The 18505-nt window shown below is 43.8% G+C and overlaps 2 protein-coding genes across 22 annotated transcripts in view; one reads left to right on the top strand and one right to left on the bottom strand.

Moving 5' to 3' along the window:
* Positions 1-3194, top strand: part of HUWE1 (HECT, UBA and WWE domain containing E3 ubiquitin protein ligase 1) — a 170206-nt gene extending 167012 nt beyond the window's left edge. For all 21 annotated transcript variants that reach the window (XM_058291917.2, XM_058291916.2, XM_058291915.2 and 18 more), the window contains 6 exons: positions 152-439; positions 540-645; positions 1314-1431; positions 1731-1912; positions 2203-2393; positions 2972-3194. In XM_058291917.2, the coding sequence (XP_058147900.1) occupies positions 152-439; positions 540-645; positions 1314-1431; positions 1731-1912; positions 2203-2393; positions 2972-3074 (988 nt within the window). In that variant the 3' untranslated portion in view covers positions 3075-3194. The remainder of the gene's footprint in view (positions 1-151; positions 440-539; positions 646-1313; positions 1432-1730; positions 1913-2202; positions 2394-2971) is intronic.
* Positions 3195-7529: 4335 nt separating this feature from the next.
* LOC111761434 (E3 ubiquitin-protein ligase HUWE1-like) overlaps positions 7530-18505 on the bottom strand; it is a 48446-nt gene continuing 37470 nt past the window's right edge. Inside the window, exon 19 of the mRNA XM_058291920.2 lies at positions 7530-13200. Coding sequence (XP_058147903.1) covers positions 13027-13200 — 174 coding nt within the window. The 3' untranslated portion in view covers positions 7530-13026. The remainder of the gene's footprint in view (positions 13201-18505) is intronic.

Here is an 18505-nt window from a genome sequence, read left to right as displayed (position 1 = left end):
TCTCTCAGCACTCTCTTCACATCTGTTATCTGAAGCTCCACTCCCCAGAGACTGCATCCCAGTCGCTTGCTTGGGTAATGTGGAGTACGTGAATAGATTTGTCCTGGAGCTTTCTTCACATTTCTCTCTTTGTTTCTGGTCTCTTGTGCAGGTATATAGTGTTTGAAGGAGAAGAAGGGCAGGATGCCGGAGGGCTCCTGCGAGAGTGGTACATGATCATCTCTCGAGAGATGTTTAACCCTATGTATGCCTTGTTCCGTACCTCACCCGGTGATCGGGTCACCTACACCATCAATCCGTCTTCCCACTGCAACCCCAACCACCTCAGCTACTTCAAGTTTGTTGGACGCATTGTGGCCAAAGCTGTATATGACAACCGCCTTCTAGAATGCTACTTTACTCGGTCCTTCTACAAACACATCTTGGGCAAATCTGTCAGGTGAGGACATAGCTCAGTCCTGGGACCTAGGTCACTTTTCTTGTTTCCCATCCTTCTCCCTGTCACCTACTTGTAACCCTGACCAATTGTGTTTTTCTAGATATACGGATATGGAGAGCGAAGATTACCACTTCTATCAAGGCCTGGTTTATCTGCTGGAAAATGATGTCTCCACCCTAGGCTACGACCTCACCTTTAGCACTGAGGTATGTCAGGAAATCTTGTCCATAGAATATCCCAGCTAGTCTAGGAGACCCATTCCACGATCACCTTAGAACTCCCATTGGATTGAATCTCAGTGCTAAGGAAGCATCTTGGCTTCTTATAATCTTAGGTCCCGTTTACCATCAAACAGAGAGCAGTCAGTATTAGCATCAGATACCACAAACTGAAAAACCGTAATTGGTAAAACAATCTAGGTTGTTTCCTAGTTTACTTTTCCTGAATAATGCTCCAGTACATAATTTGTCACTTTAGGAAGTGTTTTGTAGAAAAATTATACAAATACATAAGTGACAAAAATTTTTAAGGTTACTCTTTGCCCTAAAGATTGCATTACATTGGTTATGTTAGTCATTCACTTTCCTTTTCCTTTTTGGTTTTTTTTTTTGACTTTGGTTTGTTTTTAACCTTGGACACTTTCCTTACTTCAACCTACTTTATGTGTTTTGAGGCCAATTAAAAATTTCCTTCATTCCTACTCTTGGCCTTTCCCTGTTAAGCGATCTGTGAGCTAATGAAAAAAGGCACTATTTCTGTTGGATTTGCTTTGCCTCTTTTGCCTAGGACACAGCAAGGAATTCCGAGTGTATTCTCAGTAATGTATGTTATTCCTATGTTAGATCAAGCTTTGTACTTATGATTGGTATTCCAGGTCCAAGAGTTTGGAGTCTGTGAAGTTCGCGACCTCAAACCTAATGGGGCCAACATCTTGGTAACGGAGGAAAATAAGAAGGAGTATGTACACCTGGTGTGCCAGATGAGAATGACAGGTAGGAGAAATGTCACTTTAGCCTTCTGTTCAATATAGGAAGAGGTCAGTCCTCACTCATTTCACAAGCATTTTTTCTCTTCCCTTAATAACAAAACCAAAAGTGACTTGCACAAAAGGAATCAAAAGGCCTGACTTGTACTACGCCCACCCTCTTACAGGGGACCTAGAAACAGAGTGGTGGGTGAGGCAGGCAGGCTAGTTAGCATTCTAGTAGTTTCAGGAGGTAGATTGGGATCTCTAACCCCTGATAGTTGTATGAGTTTGGAAGTCATGTGGCTTTTTGGTTCTTTTCCCCAGGAGCCATCCGCAAACAGCTGGCGGCGTTCTTAGAAGGCTTCTATGAGATCATTCCAAAGCGCCTCATTTCCATCTTCACTGAACAGGAATTAGAGTTGCTCATATCAGGATTGCCCACAATAGACATTGATGATCTGAAGTCCAATACCGAATACCACAAGTACCAGTCCAACTCCATTCAGGTGAGCTTCTGCTGTCTTCCCTCTACGTATGGTCCTCTTATTTTAAGCATTGTTAGTTTATATGATCCCAAATAAATCAGTATTCTTAGGAGAAGAGTGTTACCTATACCTAACTACATATTTTTAGGTGGTGACCTTTTCCATTTTATGAATAAAGGAACTGTAGCCCATCCCAGGGAAGGAACTTTCCTAGGAGTCTAAATCCCATCCTGTTTCCCAAATTTCACCAGTCCCACTACTTTTTCTGGGAACTCTGTACCTAATACTGATTTCTGTGTCTCTTCCTCCAGATTCAATGGTTCTGGAGAGCATTGCGCTCTTTTGACCAAGCTGACCGTGCCAAGTTCCTCCAGTTTGTCACGGGTACTTCCAAGGTGCCCTTGCAAGGCTTTGCTGCCCTTGAAGGTATGAATGGCATTCAGAAGTTTCAGATTCATCGAGATGACAGGTCCACAGATCGCCTGCCTTCAGCTCACACATGGTAAGAGTAAAGTTCTCCTTTCCAGCATTCAGAATTAGTTTGTGTGTTTTCCATACTCTAAGGCCCCTATTCAAGGTTGGGAACATAGATCTGGTTCAGTCCTGGCCCTTAGGTAACTCAAAATTTGGCAGTTCACTGGAGGTGATATTTGATATATGACTGGGAATTGGGCTATCCACTGTGGGGCCTGAGGATCAGGAGAGCTTGACGTGTTCTAGGGTTCAGCATGAGTAGAGCAAGGCAACGTTGCGGGGAACAAAAAGCTAAAGAGCTCAGCAGAGGTCGGATCACCGATGACCCTGAACATCTCTTAAGAGTTTTGCTCTTCATTCTGTAGCAAGGAGAAGCCATGGTGTTTAAGCAAGAGTGGCAGGGCTTTGTTTTAGAGAGATGACTGTTGGCCGGTATTTGGCCCAGATTAAAAGAGTGTAGTCTGGGCTAGGACAGGATTGGAAGTCAGCAAGAAATGAGAAGTGGGTTCCTCAGGGAGGAGAGGTCCATGAGCGAGCACCATGGGAGTGCAGGTATTTGTTTGGTTGTAGTCCTTTTTCATTAACAGATCTTTCCTCTTCCCCTAGTTTTAATCAGCTGGATCTGCCTGCCTATGAGAGCTTTGAGAAGCTCCGCCACATGCTACTGTTGGCCATCCAGGAGTGCTCTGAAGGCTTTGGGCTGGCCTAATAAGGCTCTGCCCATCTCTCTGGGGGGTTTTCCACCATTGTTGGACCTGGGGTGGGGGCGAATAAAAACAGAAAGGAACCAGAAAGAAAGTGTCAAAAACCAATAAATGAAATCCACGAACTCACCGTGTGTGTGTCCCAGCTGCCCCATCTTCCCTAGCGCAAACCTGTCCCCCTCTCCTGCTCATTCTTTCTTCCCCACCCCCCTTTCTTGTGCTGTCCATGATCCCTACCCCATATGTTTAAAAGGCAGTAGCCTTGGCAGGGACCTATTTGTCCCAACTATTTGAACAATGTGCTCCTCAGATTATGTGTTCAGAAGGATTTGCTGCATTGAGACTTGAAACCTTTGGATAGGGGAAAAATTATATATATATATATATATATATATATATATTTTTGTTGTTGTTCTGTTTGCATTTCTTAATTTGTGCTTGGAATGTGTTGATGTGCACAGCTAATGATTCAATGCGAGATAAGATTGGCGTCTGTGTTGTGGAGGTTTCAAATAAAGAGCACTCTTCATAACTTACTTTTCACAATGGACTTTTTTCAAGCTTAAAAAAACCAAGTCTTAAACACATACTAGACATCTGGAGAAAAGATCCAAGTGGCCTCTCCAAAAACTGTCTCTGTCGTGCTCACTCGCTACCACAGTGCATCTTCCTCATTCAAAGCTGATTTCCCGAAGTCAGCAGAGATAAGCAGCCACCAAGAATTGGGGGGAAATCTGACTCTTAGAATGGAATCTGTGCTTGGGAGTGGTGCTGGTGTTGGAGATGTCAGCCAAGGACAAAGCATCACTTCGTTCAAAGGAAAAGCAGCAGGTTGTACAAAAGGTTCAGAGAACTCAACGGAGGGATTTATCTGGTGAGCTTCTATAATATAGTGTTAAATTTTTTTATTTCATTTGTTCATGTTTTAGTTCATTTCTAATGTATTTTATTGAGGAAATAATTTGACTAGCTCTCCAGAAGAACAGTTTTCCCATTCTTGTTCGTTTTTGTTTTGTCTCTCCCTCTTGTCGTCTGCCTGCCTGTCTGTCTGCCACTGTTTGCAGATCATCTAGTAGTCTTGTGATTCTTCATCCAGCACTTAAAGCTCATCTAAGGCCTTTGATGGGCCTAGCCTATGAAGAAACATAATTTAATAAAAGTTCAGTTAGCTAATAACCCAAAACGGTGCTTGCTTTGTGTGATTTTTCTCATTCTCAGAGGCTTCTTGACCAACTTTCCCTTGACCATGTCCCAAAAGGATGAGTTTAGGAAAGCAGGAGTGTGTCCTTAACCCGATCCCTTGGTCCTGGTGCACATGGCTGCTAGACATTTTTCCCTGTCTTTCAATATTCACACCTCTGCTTTGGCCACTGAGAAGACAGAGAACAGTCAACCCTGTTCCTTTTATTGTGCTTCTAGTCAAGGGGAGGAGACAGTGGTCAGTTTAGTGATCTGTAAAGCGGTCTCTCTGTTCACAGACCTGGTGGGTCAGGGAAGGCTTTCTATAGGAGGGGAGGGAAGGGTAACTCAGTCAGGGTAGCAGGAATGCGGTTGCTATGGCTTGGCTAGAACAAGGGTGGTGGCCTGAGATAAGGCTGGGAGCCTATCATGGCTTTAAAATGGAGAGAATAACCAGAAATCTGCAGAATTAATAAGCTTAAGAACGGATTCTTTTAAAAATCAAAGCTCTCACAATACGTTTGACAAGGGTGCACAGATTGGAGGTTAGGTGTGGAAGCTGGGAGTACAGATGGAATAAAGACATGGAAGTAAAAAGCAAATTGAATTCAATGGCATACTACAAGATTTTATCTACAGGTGTAATTTGCCTGTGGAATATGTTCATGGTGTGATGAACATACATTACCTCAATGTCAAACGAGGAAATCCTTGTCAATAGATAACAGTATAGGTAAAAATACTACACTGTTTTGATAAGGTAGTCTGAAACCAAGAGCCAACATCACACTTGAAGGGTGGCCAATTAACACTGTTACACGAGATATAACAATTCAAGGAAATGGGAAACAACGCACAACTGATGAAGAGAAATTTGCTAAGCTAAGAGAAGTTATTAGAACTTACTGAGTTCAGCAAGAGATCTGGTTATAATGAACAAATCTTTCACGTAAAACATTTATTGTCAACAGAAGTATAATAGAGTCATACAATGGAATCCAGTATAGCAGTAAAAGTATCAGTTACATGTATCAGTATGCACAGTCTCAATGACAAGCAGAAAACTTTTCAGGAATGTGTATACAGTATGACACTTCAGAAGTTGCAAAACCATACTGCATACGAATGTGCCAAGAGTTTAAATACCACGTACATTTGTAGGAAAAGTGCAAAACCATGCACAAGAATGACAAAATACTGTACTACATTTAGAATAAAGTTATGGGGAGATGAGAATGGACAGGAGGGGATGCAGTTGGGCAGAGGTTTGCAGAGGGTTTCAGCTAGATTGGCGGTGGTATATTAAGCTGGGTATGTGGGTTTTCTATATTGTATATAATTTTTATATCTGAAATACTGCATAATACATTACTGAGATATACAATTTTTTATATTTCACAATGTATTTGCGGTAGGTAGCGGGAGATAGCAGTCCTAAATTAGGATGAGGAAGTCAAGGATCAAAAATAATTTTTTAAAAGATTTATTCATTTCTTTTTTCATTTATCACCCCTCCCCCAGGTGGTTCTCTCATCTGTCTGCCCATTGTTTGCTCACCTTTTCCAGGAGGCACCAGAAACCGAACCCAGGACCTCCCACATTTGAGGCAAGTGCCCAACAGCCTGAGCCACATTCGCTCCTTGTGGGCTGCAGAACCTGCTGGCTTGTGGCATCTGCTCGTTGCAGTGAGTGCAGTATCTGCCCATCTTTAGGATGCACCAGGACCAGAATCCAGGACCTCCCATATGGTAGGCGGCTGCCCATCTGAGCCACATCTGCTTCCCAAAAAAGTATTTTTTAATCACCGACAGAAAGAATATAAGTGATAATGTACGGAGTGATTTCATTTCTGCCACTAATTCAATAACCGGTTTAATTCTACAGGAAAGCTAATTAATAGCTCCTTACATGATATGATTAAACATGCCTTCTCTTGCCCCTTAATTCCCTTCCTTGATCTGTTTGTGCATTATGATTACATGGCTTGTCTCTTTATTATAACAGCCCCCTTTTCTGATTAGGATGACCATATAATGTATCAACCGTAGTTGAACAATTTTAAGAATAAAAAGGGATGTTATTGCCTCTGTGGCATATGAATATGTTCAAGTGGTCATGGGACATTGTTTCACTGGGTGGACACCCACACAATAACCAACAGAATATTGAATTCCCATCCTCAGAAGTCCTGCTACATTCTCTAATAGAGTGACAAGAACCCCTAGAATACATGGCAGTGCCTAGTGGAAGAAAACATCATTATGGGAAGCGGACTTGGCCCAATGGATGGAGTGTCCGCCCCGGGCCTCCTTGACCCATGTGGAGATGGTCCATGCGCAGTACTAATGCGCGCAAGGAGTGCCATGCCACGTGGGGGTGTCCCCTGTGTAGGGGAGCCCCACATGCAAGGAGTGCGCCCTGTAAGGAGAGCAGCCCAGCACGAAAGAAAGTGCAGCCTGCCCAGGAATGGCACCGCATACACAGAGAGCTGACGCAGCGAGATGGATGCAACAAAAAGAAACACAGATTGCCGGTGCCGCTGATAAGGATAGAAGCGGTCACAGAAGAACACACAGCGAATGGACACAGAGCAGAGAACCGGGGCGGGGGGAGGAAATGAATAAATAAAAAACCCAAAATATCGTTATGACAGGCCCTTGATACTGATGCTTATACTTATGAACCTTTTCTTGTGAAATTGAAAGTTAGCCATGTATTATGTGTTGCATAAAAGCTACTGCCTGAAAGCCTCTCTCTAAGGCAAACTCAGCATACAATCACACTACCACCCTGTATGGGACATGACGCCTGAGGTTGAGCCTCCCTGGCACTTAGGGATTATTACCAAGCACCAGCTAGTGATGAACTTGGGAAAAAACCTTGACCAGAAAGGGGAAATATCAAATACAAATGAGTTTTTATGTCTAAGAGACTTCAAAGTGAGTTGGGTGGTCATTCCAGAGGTTATGGTTATACACTTCTCAGCTGGATCTCATTGACTGCCACAGTAAACTGCCTCAAACAGCGAGTCTCCTGAGGGCTCTAGAGACATCTAGACACTAGGCAGGGCAGACAGGCTCAGGAATTTGGCACCCTGTCAGTGGGCCTTACCTTGGAGTATGTGTTCTTCCCCAGTATAACAGAGTTAGACTCTATTATTATAGAGCCTATAATTAGTACTATACTCATTAAATATATGTCCCAGAGACTTAAATCTTTGGTCTGTTCATATGCCAGGTGTATTAACCAAAGGAGTCCTGATGCAAAATACCAGAAATCTGTTGGCTTTTATAAAGGGTATTTATTTGGCGTAGAAGCTTACAGTTACCAGGCCATAAAGTATAAGTTATTTCCCTCACCAAAGTTGTTGCCATGTGTTGGAGCAAGACGGCTGCCAAAATCTGTAAGGCTTCAGGCTTCCTCTTCCTCTTAAGGCTCCATGGTCACAGCTTCTTCCAAGATCAGCTGTAGGCTGGGATAAGTCTCCTCTCTCTCTCTTTCTCTCTCAGGGCTAGTTTCTCTCCAGGCTCAGCTTCTCTGCTGTTGCCACAAGGCCAGCTAGAGACTATCAGGCTAATGGCTTTTCTCTCTTCTTGGGCCCTCTGCCATGTCTAATGGAGCCTTCTCTCCTTCCTCATGTATCTGCTTCTCTGTGTATTTATTTCCTGGGGCTCCAATATCAAAACTCCAAAGTCCTCTGCCATGTTTTCTCTGTGAGTCCCTGCCCACCAAGGGGGCAGGGACTCAACATCCTACTGACGTGGCCCAATCAAAGGCTTAAATCTAATTTAATCAAGTAAAACTGAGCCTCTGAATCCAATCCAATCTAATATGCCCAGAGGAGACCAGTTCACAAACATATAATGCAACATTTGGGGAATTCATAAAAAACGTCAAACTGCCACACCAGGTGAGCCCTAAATCTCAGCAGAGTTGCAACACCTACTCTCCAGTTCATCAGCCTCGCCCAGGACAACTAACAAAAGGATGATGATGGACAATGCCCATCCCCAAAGACAGTGTATCTATAACTGCAAGCAAGACAGTTTCCACCGTCTGCCCAATAGGATGTAAGCCCCCTCTCGATCAGAAACAAAGTAGGCATCACCATCCCCAAATCCTCAAGATTAAGGAAAGAACGAACATAAGGGGGAGACAGCAACTTCAGGCTAAAGTAGACATTATTATAGCAATGGAAGAACTTGTATCATTGATATAAAGGCAGTGGTCACCAGAGGTTCTGAGTGGTGGGGGAGGGAAGAATAGGAATAACATGGGGCATGTGGGTGACATTGGAATTGTCCTGCATGACATTGCAGTGATGGATACAGGCCATTATACATTTTGTCAACATCTGTAAAATTGTGCAATGCAAAATGTAAATTAAAATGTAAACTATAGACCGTGGTTAGCAGCAGTGCTTCAATATGTGGTCATCAATTATAACAAATGTACCACACTTATATACATACAATGGAATACTACTTGGCTTTAAGGACAAATACACTACAAACACGTGATAACATGGATGAATCTTGAGAACCTTATGTTGAGTGAAGCAACCCAGGCATTGAAGGACCAATACTACATGACCTCAATGATATGAAATAAGCAAGCTGCCTCAGAGAGCTAGAGATGGGAAGATAGGCTTACAGGAAATCGGGGGGTGAAGGAAGGATGTGAGCTGATGTCTGCAGGGGCGAAATCTATGATGAGCTGGCGGTAAGTATGAGCACAAAGAAGAGATAAAATGGGGGCAAGGGGTTGCCTTTGGGTGGGGCTTTGCTGGTTTGAGGGGGGCTGGGAAAGGGCGGAGGGGTAATATTGCCCAAAAAATTGGGGGTAGGGAGGGGCAACATACAAACATAGGAGAGTGTCACGTGTTGGTTGAGAGTAAAATACTGAGAAAACCATATCAAAATACAATTAGGAGGGTTACCTGTTTAGGATGCTCAGAGGGGATGGTCTGACGTGGGATGGACTCCTGGGGAATGTCTGAATGCTCATTTTCCCAGGGTGGGTTGTACCATTGGGTAGAGACCCAAGTAGTGAGAGTGGGATGGACCCACATCCTGGGGAGGACTAATGCCATCAAATAGAGGGAACTGTATCTCTTGAGAGAAAGGGTGGCTCCCAGGGCATTAGGGCAGTTGAGCAAATCAGGCCCTCAACACTTGCAAGTGTCTCTGGATGTGGCTCCTCGGGAAATGGAGATTGGCTGTTGCTGTGAGCCCCAAGGGGAGGGGAAAATGGATGTTGAATGGATGGAACCAAGGTAAATGTGGGGGCGAGAGAGGAGTTTCGCGAGAGTACATGAGGATGAATATAAAACATGTAATATTACACCAAAAACATATAGGGGACGACAGACTAATAATGTAAACCATAATGTAAAATATAGGATAACTAAAAAATTTAGAAAACTATACCCTAAAGTATGGACCACAATGTAAGCACAGATGTCACCTTGTTTGAAAGCTATTGTTCCGGAGTTTGTACATCAGTTTCAGTAAATATGATATGAATGTTAAAACATTATCGCTGTGGAAGGGAAAAGGTTTTATGGTGGATGTGTGGGAGTACTGTATATTGTATATATGAATTACTGTGATCTAGGGCTGTGAAGAGAAGCTCAATAATTAGGAAAAAAGACAAGATGTAGAATTTTTCGAAATCAATATGTATTCTATATCTAACCTTTAAACTCATTGCTATATTCCATTTTACTAGTAAGGGAACCTGACATTATATTGGGCCTCACTTTTCAGGAAGTTTTGGATCATAGAGTGGTTCAACAATGGCAGCGGAGGAATACTGGTATGGGATGTTATGGACAGGCGCTATATGGTTGACAGGGACTTATATAGGGCATATGTCCAGGGGGCATGGAAATGTTTGGATATACTCATAGTGGAAACAATTAAAAACAACAGCTGGGGGGGTACTGGGTTCCTGGCCGGGGGGGACTCTCTCGTGGTCCCTAGGGGAGCAGCGGCAGTCCCCCAGGTGCAACGGTAAGGACCAGGAAGGAATGAGGGTCCAACAGTGAGCCCCTGATACTAATGACTATGCTTGTGAGCCTATATGCCTGAAATAAGAACAAGGCCTAGAGCAGCACTGTGCCTAAGAGTTCCCTCCTGACAGCCTCCGTGTTACTCAAATGTGGCCAGTCTCAAAGCCAAACTCAGCATGTAAATGCACTGCCTTCCCCCCAGTGTGGGACATGACACCCGGGGATGAGCCTCCCTGGCACCGAGGGATCACTACCAAGTACCAGCTGATGACGTAACTAGAAAATGACCTTGAATTAAAGGTTCAACACGGACCAGCAGAATATCCCTGTCTACATATAATAACAGTAGTTAAAAATGCTGTTTGACCTAAATTAAGGGGGAAATGGACAGGACAAATGAGTTTATATGGCTGTGAGTCTCTAAAAGAGAGTCTGGAGGTTGTCAGAAGGATTGCCCTTATGCACACCAGAGCAGAGTCTGAGAGACAGATAAAAGTAGATACAACCCCAGGTATTGGTCCTTTTGAGGGCTAAAGAGACCCACAGGTTTTATGGTCATGGCATATGAGGTTCACTGCCATGTCAATTGGCCCTTCTTTGGAGCTGGTGTTTCTGTGTGATGGAGCTGGACTCAGATGGGATCTCTTTTCACAAGCCTTTTATGCTACTTTACTGGAATTGTAGTTGGTGCTGGGGCTTAAGATATATCTAAGGGATTTGAATCTCTGGACTGACAATATGATAGCCAGGCCCTGACCTCAACAGACTACAGCTCCTACACTCTGATTTACTGGACTTACTCCACTCAGCTAACATGGAGTTGAAGAATGTCAACCACCACACCATGGAGCCTAGAGTGCCTACAACTGAAAGCAGGAGGATTGCATCCAATATCCATGTGGAATCTAAACCCCCTCTTGACATAGATGTGGAATGGACACAACCAAGCCAAGGTCCACAGGAAGGAGGAATACAGTAAGGATCAGAGTGGACTTAATGATATTCTATTCATGAACTATTGTGGTTAATAATCAAGAAAATGTGGCATTGATATGGAAAAAGTGGCCATGGTGGCTGCTGGGTGTGGGGAAGGGGAGGAAGAGATGAGATGTGGAGGCATTCTCGGGACTTGGGAGTTGTCCTGGGTGGTGCCCCAGGGACAATTGCCGGATGTTGTATGTCCTCCCATGGCCCACTGGATGGAACGTGGGAAAGTGTGGGCTATGGTGTGGAACACGGGACATGGGGTGCAGCGATACCTGGAGATGTACTCACCAGATGCAATGGATGTGACATGATGATGGGGGAGAGTGTTATTGGGGGGGGGGGGAGTGGTGGGGTGGGAGCGGTGGGGACGAATGGGGACCTATTTTTTTAATGTAATATCTTTTTAAAAAATGAATTGAGAATTTGAAAAAAAAAGTTACAGAAAATAATAAATAGCAATAAAGATTAAAAAAAATACAAAAACAAATGTACCACACTAATGTTAATGGGAAAGTGTTGGAGGGGGAGGAGGGTATATGGGAATTCCGTATATTTTTCATATAACATTTATGTAATTGAAAGCTTACTTAAAAAAAAAAAAGATTTTAAAAAGGGATGTTATTAGTAATTATGCTGGGCAACAAGTGTAAACCAGAGAAAGTGGGATATATGACTGTTCTTATGCCTATTTTTTGACTTGCAAATCATAATTATTACCCATATTATTGCGCAATTAACCATGTGCTGACAGCACTGACAATAAGAAATCTCTGCTCTCACAAAACTCACGAGCTGAAGGAGGTCCATACGGTTTCAGGACAAGGTGTTAAGAGAAAAGTACACGGGGCTATGGACACAAAGGAACTTAATAGGCAGGATAGCAGGATTAATCATTTTCTTAAATATAAGCAATAACTCATTAGAAAACATAATAGGAAATGGATTCCCTTCACAGAAGTAGCATAACATACTAAGAATAACCTTAAGAAGCAATGTTTGGGATATGTGAAAAAGAAAACTACAAAACTTGTGAGAAGTATAAAAAGAGACAAATAAGGAGACAATGTGTTCATTACATAAAAATACAATTACAGCTGGCCTCAATACTTTTGAGATTAAACTGACAAACATGCTAAGCAAGGTGGGAGCCGAAATGGGCAGGCCTAACAGAGAGTAAATCTCAGCCTTGAAGATTTATTGTGCTGTGGTCAACTCTAAACAGAAAATGAAGCACCAAAAACGAGCTGGGGAAAAAATGGCTTCATCTGTATTAAAGCTGGGAAACTTGCCTAAGTATTAGGAGAGGAAAATATGTAAAGTTAGCTCAGCACTTCAGACTAAATAAATCCTGAATGGAAGATTCAAACGTGAAGAATGTGAATTGATTTTTAAAGCACAAAAGGAAACTATAGGCAAATAAATAACTCATCTTGGAATATAGAAAACCTCTCGAAGGCTAAGACAGCAGAATTTAAAAGATTGCTATATTTGACTATTAAAATTTAGATACCATAAACAGATTTATAAGGCAATAAAGGTCTAGAATAAAAATGCAACTATAACAGGTAATGGATTTATATATATATATATATGTATATATATGTGTGTGTGTGTATATATATATAAAGTATGACTCGTTAAGAGTGACTCACCAACAGTAAAACATGCATGGACATGAAAAGGCAATTAACAAAGAAGAAATAAAAATGAGCATTAATCTTATAAAAATGTTCAACCTCTGCAATAGACAAAGGTCTCTTAAGGGGAGCAGATGTGGCTCAAGCAGTTGAGTGCCAGTTTCCCACAAGAGAGACCCCAGGTTTGGCCTCCGGTGCCAAAAAGCAAACAAATGAAAAAAAAAAAAACAACTCAGGGGAGCTAATGTGACTGTTGAACATTGAGCGTTGGCTTCTCACATGTGAGGTCCCAGGTTCAATTCTGGACTCTGGTACCTAAAAAAAGAAAAAATCCATTAAAATCTCAATGACAACCAATTGTGTGTGCGAGTATGTTAATAAGGGTAGGAGAGAATGTGAAAAAAAAAAACCCCACTCATACACAGCTGAGAAACTGGCACTAACTTTTTAAGGTGCAAATTTGTAATATCTATTGAGAAAAGTAAAAGCAGCCCCTGGCATCGGGGAGCTGGCCTGGCACTCACAGCTAGGTCTTGGTGTTCTCTGTTGAACATAATTTTATAGAACATCGACATCAAACAAGGTCACTCTGACCCTGATGGATCAAGACAAAAACGAGACCACTTCACAATCTCACCTGAACACAGATAAAATACAAACGTTGTCCAAATCACAAAAATCACCAAACATCCACCTATCTGGACTGTTATGAGTGACTGACTGCTACTTCTTTACAAATTATGGTGTTAGCCTCTCTAGTCTGCCTCTTTATATAAGATTTATGAACATACCCAGTCATAAAATTACTCCCACTTCCTGATAGTATTCAATCTAGAACAAAGCCCCACTTCCTTAAACCTCCCCCAAATTACCTAACACAAGCCCAGATCCTATAATGAATCTTTTCTAACATCCTTTCACTGAGACGCCCCACAGTTCCCCATGGTGTGCATTCTCCCTCCCTGCAAAGAGTAATAAACCCAACTTGCTCAACTATAGGGCATGTTCATGTTCCTGGTCTTTGACTGTAGGGCACTGACCCTATGAAGAGCCTTAAAATATACATACTGGAAAGCGGTTGTGGCTCAACTGAGCGTCCGCCTACCATAAGGAAGGTCCAGGGTTTGATACCCAGGGCCTCCTGACCCATGGGGTGAGCTAACCCACACAGTGCTGCCACGTGCAAGGAGTGCCATGCCATGCAGGGGTGTCCCCCGTGTAGTGGTACCCCACGGGCAAGGAGTGCACCCTGCAAGGAGAGCCACCCCGCGTGAAAAAAAGTGCAGCCCGCCCAGGAGTGGCACCGCACACTCCAAGATGATGCAACAAAAAAGTGACAATTTCCTGATGCCACATGACAAGAATGCAAGCAGACACAGAAGAACACATAGCGAATGGACACAGAATAGACAACGGGGTCGGGGGGAAGGGGAGAGAAATCAATTTTAAAAATCTTTTATACACACACACACACACATACATACATAATAAGGTGCCAAATAGTATACATCCTATCCTTCCATTTATGCTTTTTGATATTCACAAGTTGACATAAACTGGCAGCCGAAACTTTTTGGCCTGCAGACATTACGTGTTGTATGTGCCTGTGAGCCGGCAAACAAATGTGAATTGTTCAGGGTGGAGTATGTCTTCTCTGGTCCCACAGTCCACACCACTCATTCTTAACTATACTCTCCTGCTTCTGTTCACTAGTTGATTAAACTAGCATTTATTGTACATAAACAAGCATTTATTGTTTTCAATAAATATGTGCCAGGCTAGGATGCAGCAGTGAACACATGACATAAGTCTCTGCAATCATGAAGCTGACATTCTAGTGGGGAAGGCAGACAAACCAATATGTCAGGAAGTGAATAATATAGTCTCTGAAGAAACATAAAGCAAAGTAAAAGGATAGAAAGCTGAGGTGGGAGGCTAATTTACTTGGGGTGGTCAGAAGAGGCCTCTCTGAGGAGGTGATGTTTGAGCTAAGACCTGGTTGGAAGAAGCCATTAGGAGCTATCAAGGAAGACTGTTCCAGGCCAAGGGAACAGCAAGTGTAAAGATTCTGAAATGGGAATAAGAAGCATGTCATATTTGAGAACTACTAGGAAGATCAACACGGTTTTAGGAAGGTGAGTGATAGAAAGTATTGTAGAAGTTGCAGTCAGAGAAGTGGGCAGAGGCCAGATCCAGGACTTTTACTCTGAGTAATGTGGGAACAAATGGAGGGGTGTTGTGCAGAGGTGTGATCTGCGTTTTAAAGAGACCTCTAGCTGCTTGTAGAGAGTGGATGGGAGATGGCAAGCATGGAAGCAGGAAGAGTCTGAGGAGGCTGCTTTTGTTGTCTGTTCTTTCACCGTGGGCATATCTTTCAGCTATTGAAAATAACCCAGTCTCTAGCTCTGAGACAGCTTGGTTTGCTTATGTAATATCAGAGAGGTCATGTAGTATTTGTCCTTCAATGCCTAGCTTGCTTCACACAAAATAAGGTCCTCAAGATTCATCCATGTTATCCCATGTATTTGTGTTCCTGAGTGTGATGGAGTTGGACTCAGATGTGACCTTTCTACACATGCCTCTTCTGACACTGTTACTGAACCTGTGGTTGGCACTGGGGTTGGTGTATACCCAGGGGACTTTGATCTCTGGGCTGGCCATGTGCCAACTGGGCCCTGAGCCTCAGCAGAGTTGCAGCTCTTACTCTCCAGTTTGTTGGACTTGCACAGGTCAGCTAACAAGGAGGTGAAGATAGTCAACCACCACACCAGGGAACCAAGAGTGCCTACAACTGCAAGCAGGAGAATTACATCCACCAACCATGTGGGATCTAAGCCCCCTCTTGATGTAGAGGTGGAGTGGACATCACCAACCCAGGGTCCACAGGATGGAGGAATAAAATACAGATTAGAATGGACTTACTGGTATTCTACTATAGAACTATTGTGACTAGTAATGTAAGAAACTATAGCACTGATCTGGAGAAAGTAGCCACGGTAGTTGCTGAGGGAGAGGGAAGAAGAGATGAGATGTGGGGGCATTTTCAGGACTTGGAGTTGTCCTAAATGATATCACAGGGACAGATGCTGGACATTATATATCCTGCCATAACCCACTGAATAGACTGCGGGAGAGTGTAAACTACAATGTAAACTATTATCCATGTGGTGCAGCAGTGTTCCAAAATGTATTCACCAAATGCAACGAATGCGCCACAATAATGAAAGAGGTTGTTGATGTGGGAGGAGTGGGGGGTGAGGGGTAGGATATGGGGGAAACTTTTATATTTTTTAATGTAACATTTTTTGTGATCCACGTATCTTTTTTTTATTGACTTTGTAATAATATTACATTAAAAATATATATGTGAGGTCCCATTCAACCCCACCCCCCACCCCCCCTCTCCCCCCCCCAACAACACTCGTTCCCATCATCATGACACATCCATTGGATTTGGTAAGTACATCTTTGGGCACCTCTGCACCTCAAAGACAATGGTCCACATCATGGCCCATACTCTCCTCCATTCCATCCAGTGGGCCCTGTGAGGATTTACAGTGTCCGGTGATTATCTCTGAAGCACCATCCAGGGCAGCTCCATGTCCCAAAGACGCCTCCACCTCTCATCTCTTCCTGCCTTTCCCCATACCCATCGTCCACCATGTCCACTTTTCCCAATCCAATGCCACCTCTTCTATGTGGACATTGGATTGGTTGTGTCCATTGCACCTCTATGTCAAGAGGAGGCTCAGATTCCACATGGATGCTGGATGCAATCCGCCCATTTTCAGTTGTAATCACTCTAGGCTCCATGGTGTGGTGGTTGTCTTTCTTCAACTCCATCTTAGCTGAGTGTGGTAAGTCCAATAAATCAGATTGTAGGTGCTGGAGTCTGTTGAGGCTCAGGACCTGGCTATCACATTGTCAGTCCAGAGATTCAAATCCCCTAAATATATCTTAAACCCCAACATTAACTGCACCTCCAGCACATTAGCATGAAAGTCTTATGAAGGGAGATCCCATCTGAGTCCAGATTCTTCACACATAAACACCATTTCCAAAGAGGGGCCATCTGCCCTGGTAGTTAACCCCATCGGCCATGACCATAACTCCCATGGGTCTCTTTAGCCTTCAAAGGAACCAATATCTGGGGGTTGTATCTGCTTTATCTGTCTCTCTGACTCTGCTCAGTTGTGCATGAGGGCAATCCTTCTGCCAGCCTCCAGACTCTTTTTTAGAAACTCGTAGCCATATAAACTCATTTCTCCTTTCCATTTCCCCCTTACTTTAGGTCGAACAGCATTTTAAAGTCATGGTATTTTATGTAGACATGGATATTCTGCTGATCCGCATTGAACCTTCCGTATAAGGTCCTTTTCCAGTTGCATCATCAGTTGGTAGTTGATAGTGGTCCCTCGTTGCCAGGGAGGCTCATCCCCGGGTGTCATGTCCCACGCTGGGGGGAAGGCATTGCATTTACATGCTGAGTTTGGCTTCGAGACTGGCCACATTTGAGTAACATGAAGGCTGACAGGAGGAAATTCCCAGGCACAATGTTGCTCTAGGCCTTGTTCTTATTTTAGGTTTATCAGCTCACAAGCATAGTCATTAGCATCAGGGGCTCACTGTTGAACCCTCACTCCCTCCCGGTCCCCGCCGCTGTACCTGGGAGACTGTCACTGCTCCCCTAGGGACCACGACAGAGCACCACTGGCCAGGAACCCAGTACCCCCCCTGCTGTGGTTTTTAATTGTTGCCACTATGAGTATATCCAAACATTACCATGCACCCTGGACATATGTTCTGTACAGCTCCATCCACGTATCTTAAAGAAGACGACGACGACGAAGACGAAGAAGAACCTAGTTTCCCAGGCACACATACAATCCTTAAAAACAGAGGCGCCCCACCCTGCCCAGCAAGCGCACTGCAGCTAGGCCTTCCCAACTCTTCAGTCTTGGTTTGCCTGGGGCTTTCCCAGTTTCAGCAGTAAAAGTCCCATGTCACAAGGAAAGCCGACTGGTTGGTCACCCTATGTAAGAACCCTTATTATTATGGGCTGGCCGCAGGAATAGCGAGGAAAGGAGTCTGTGGTTGTGGGCGGGTGGAACCCAGTGCAGCAGCTGGGTCTCTCTTCAGTACAAGGCCTCTGACCAAAGGCAGAGCCGGACGAGGCATGGCGGCGCTCTGCCTAGCAATCTGAGGGGCCAGACTCAGTGGATTAGAACCAGAGCAGCTCAGCCTGAGACTACTACCCCGGCTGTCCTCTCTCAGACCCCACCTCCTCCCGGGAAATACGTGAGAGCGTGTGACTCTGTTTGTGTGACCGGATGACTTGGACTGTGGGATAATTATTACAGTATCTGGGAGGTGGTGTGTAGGTTTAAGTGATTGTATTACTGAGTGCAACTGTGTACATGGCTGTTTGTGTGTAACCAAATGGACCTGTGAGTGAGCATGCAGGCCGCTCCTGTGTGTCTGGCTGTAGGCGTGTGTACGTCTGTGTGATCATGCATAGTCAGGATCTGGTTTTGGTAATTGTGTAAATGTCAGTAAATACTTGACATGAAAGAGTGGCCATCAGTGAGTGTGTCTTTTCGGGACAAGGTGTGTGTATTTG

Source organism: Dasypus novemcinctus, chromosome X (assembly GCF_030445035.2).
Source record: "Dasypus novemcinctus isolate mDasNov1 chromosome X, mDasNov1.1.hap2, whole genome shotgun sequence".
Taxonomy (NCBI): domain Eukaryota; kingdom Metazoa; phylum Chordata; class Mammalia; order Cingulata; family Dasypodidae; genus Dasypus; species Dasypus novemcinctus.
This window is presented reverse-complemented; position numbering and strand designations above follow the sequence as displayed.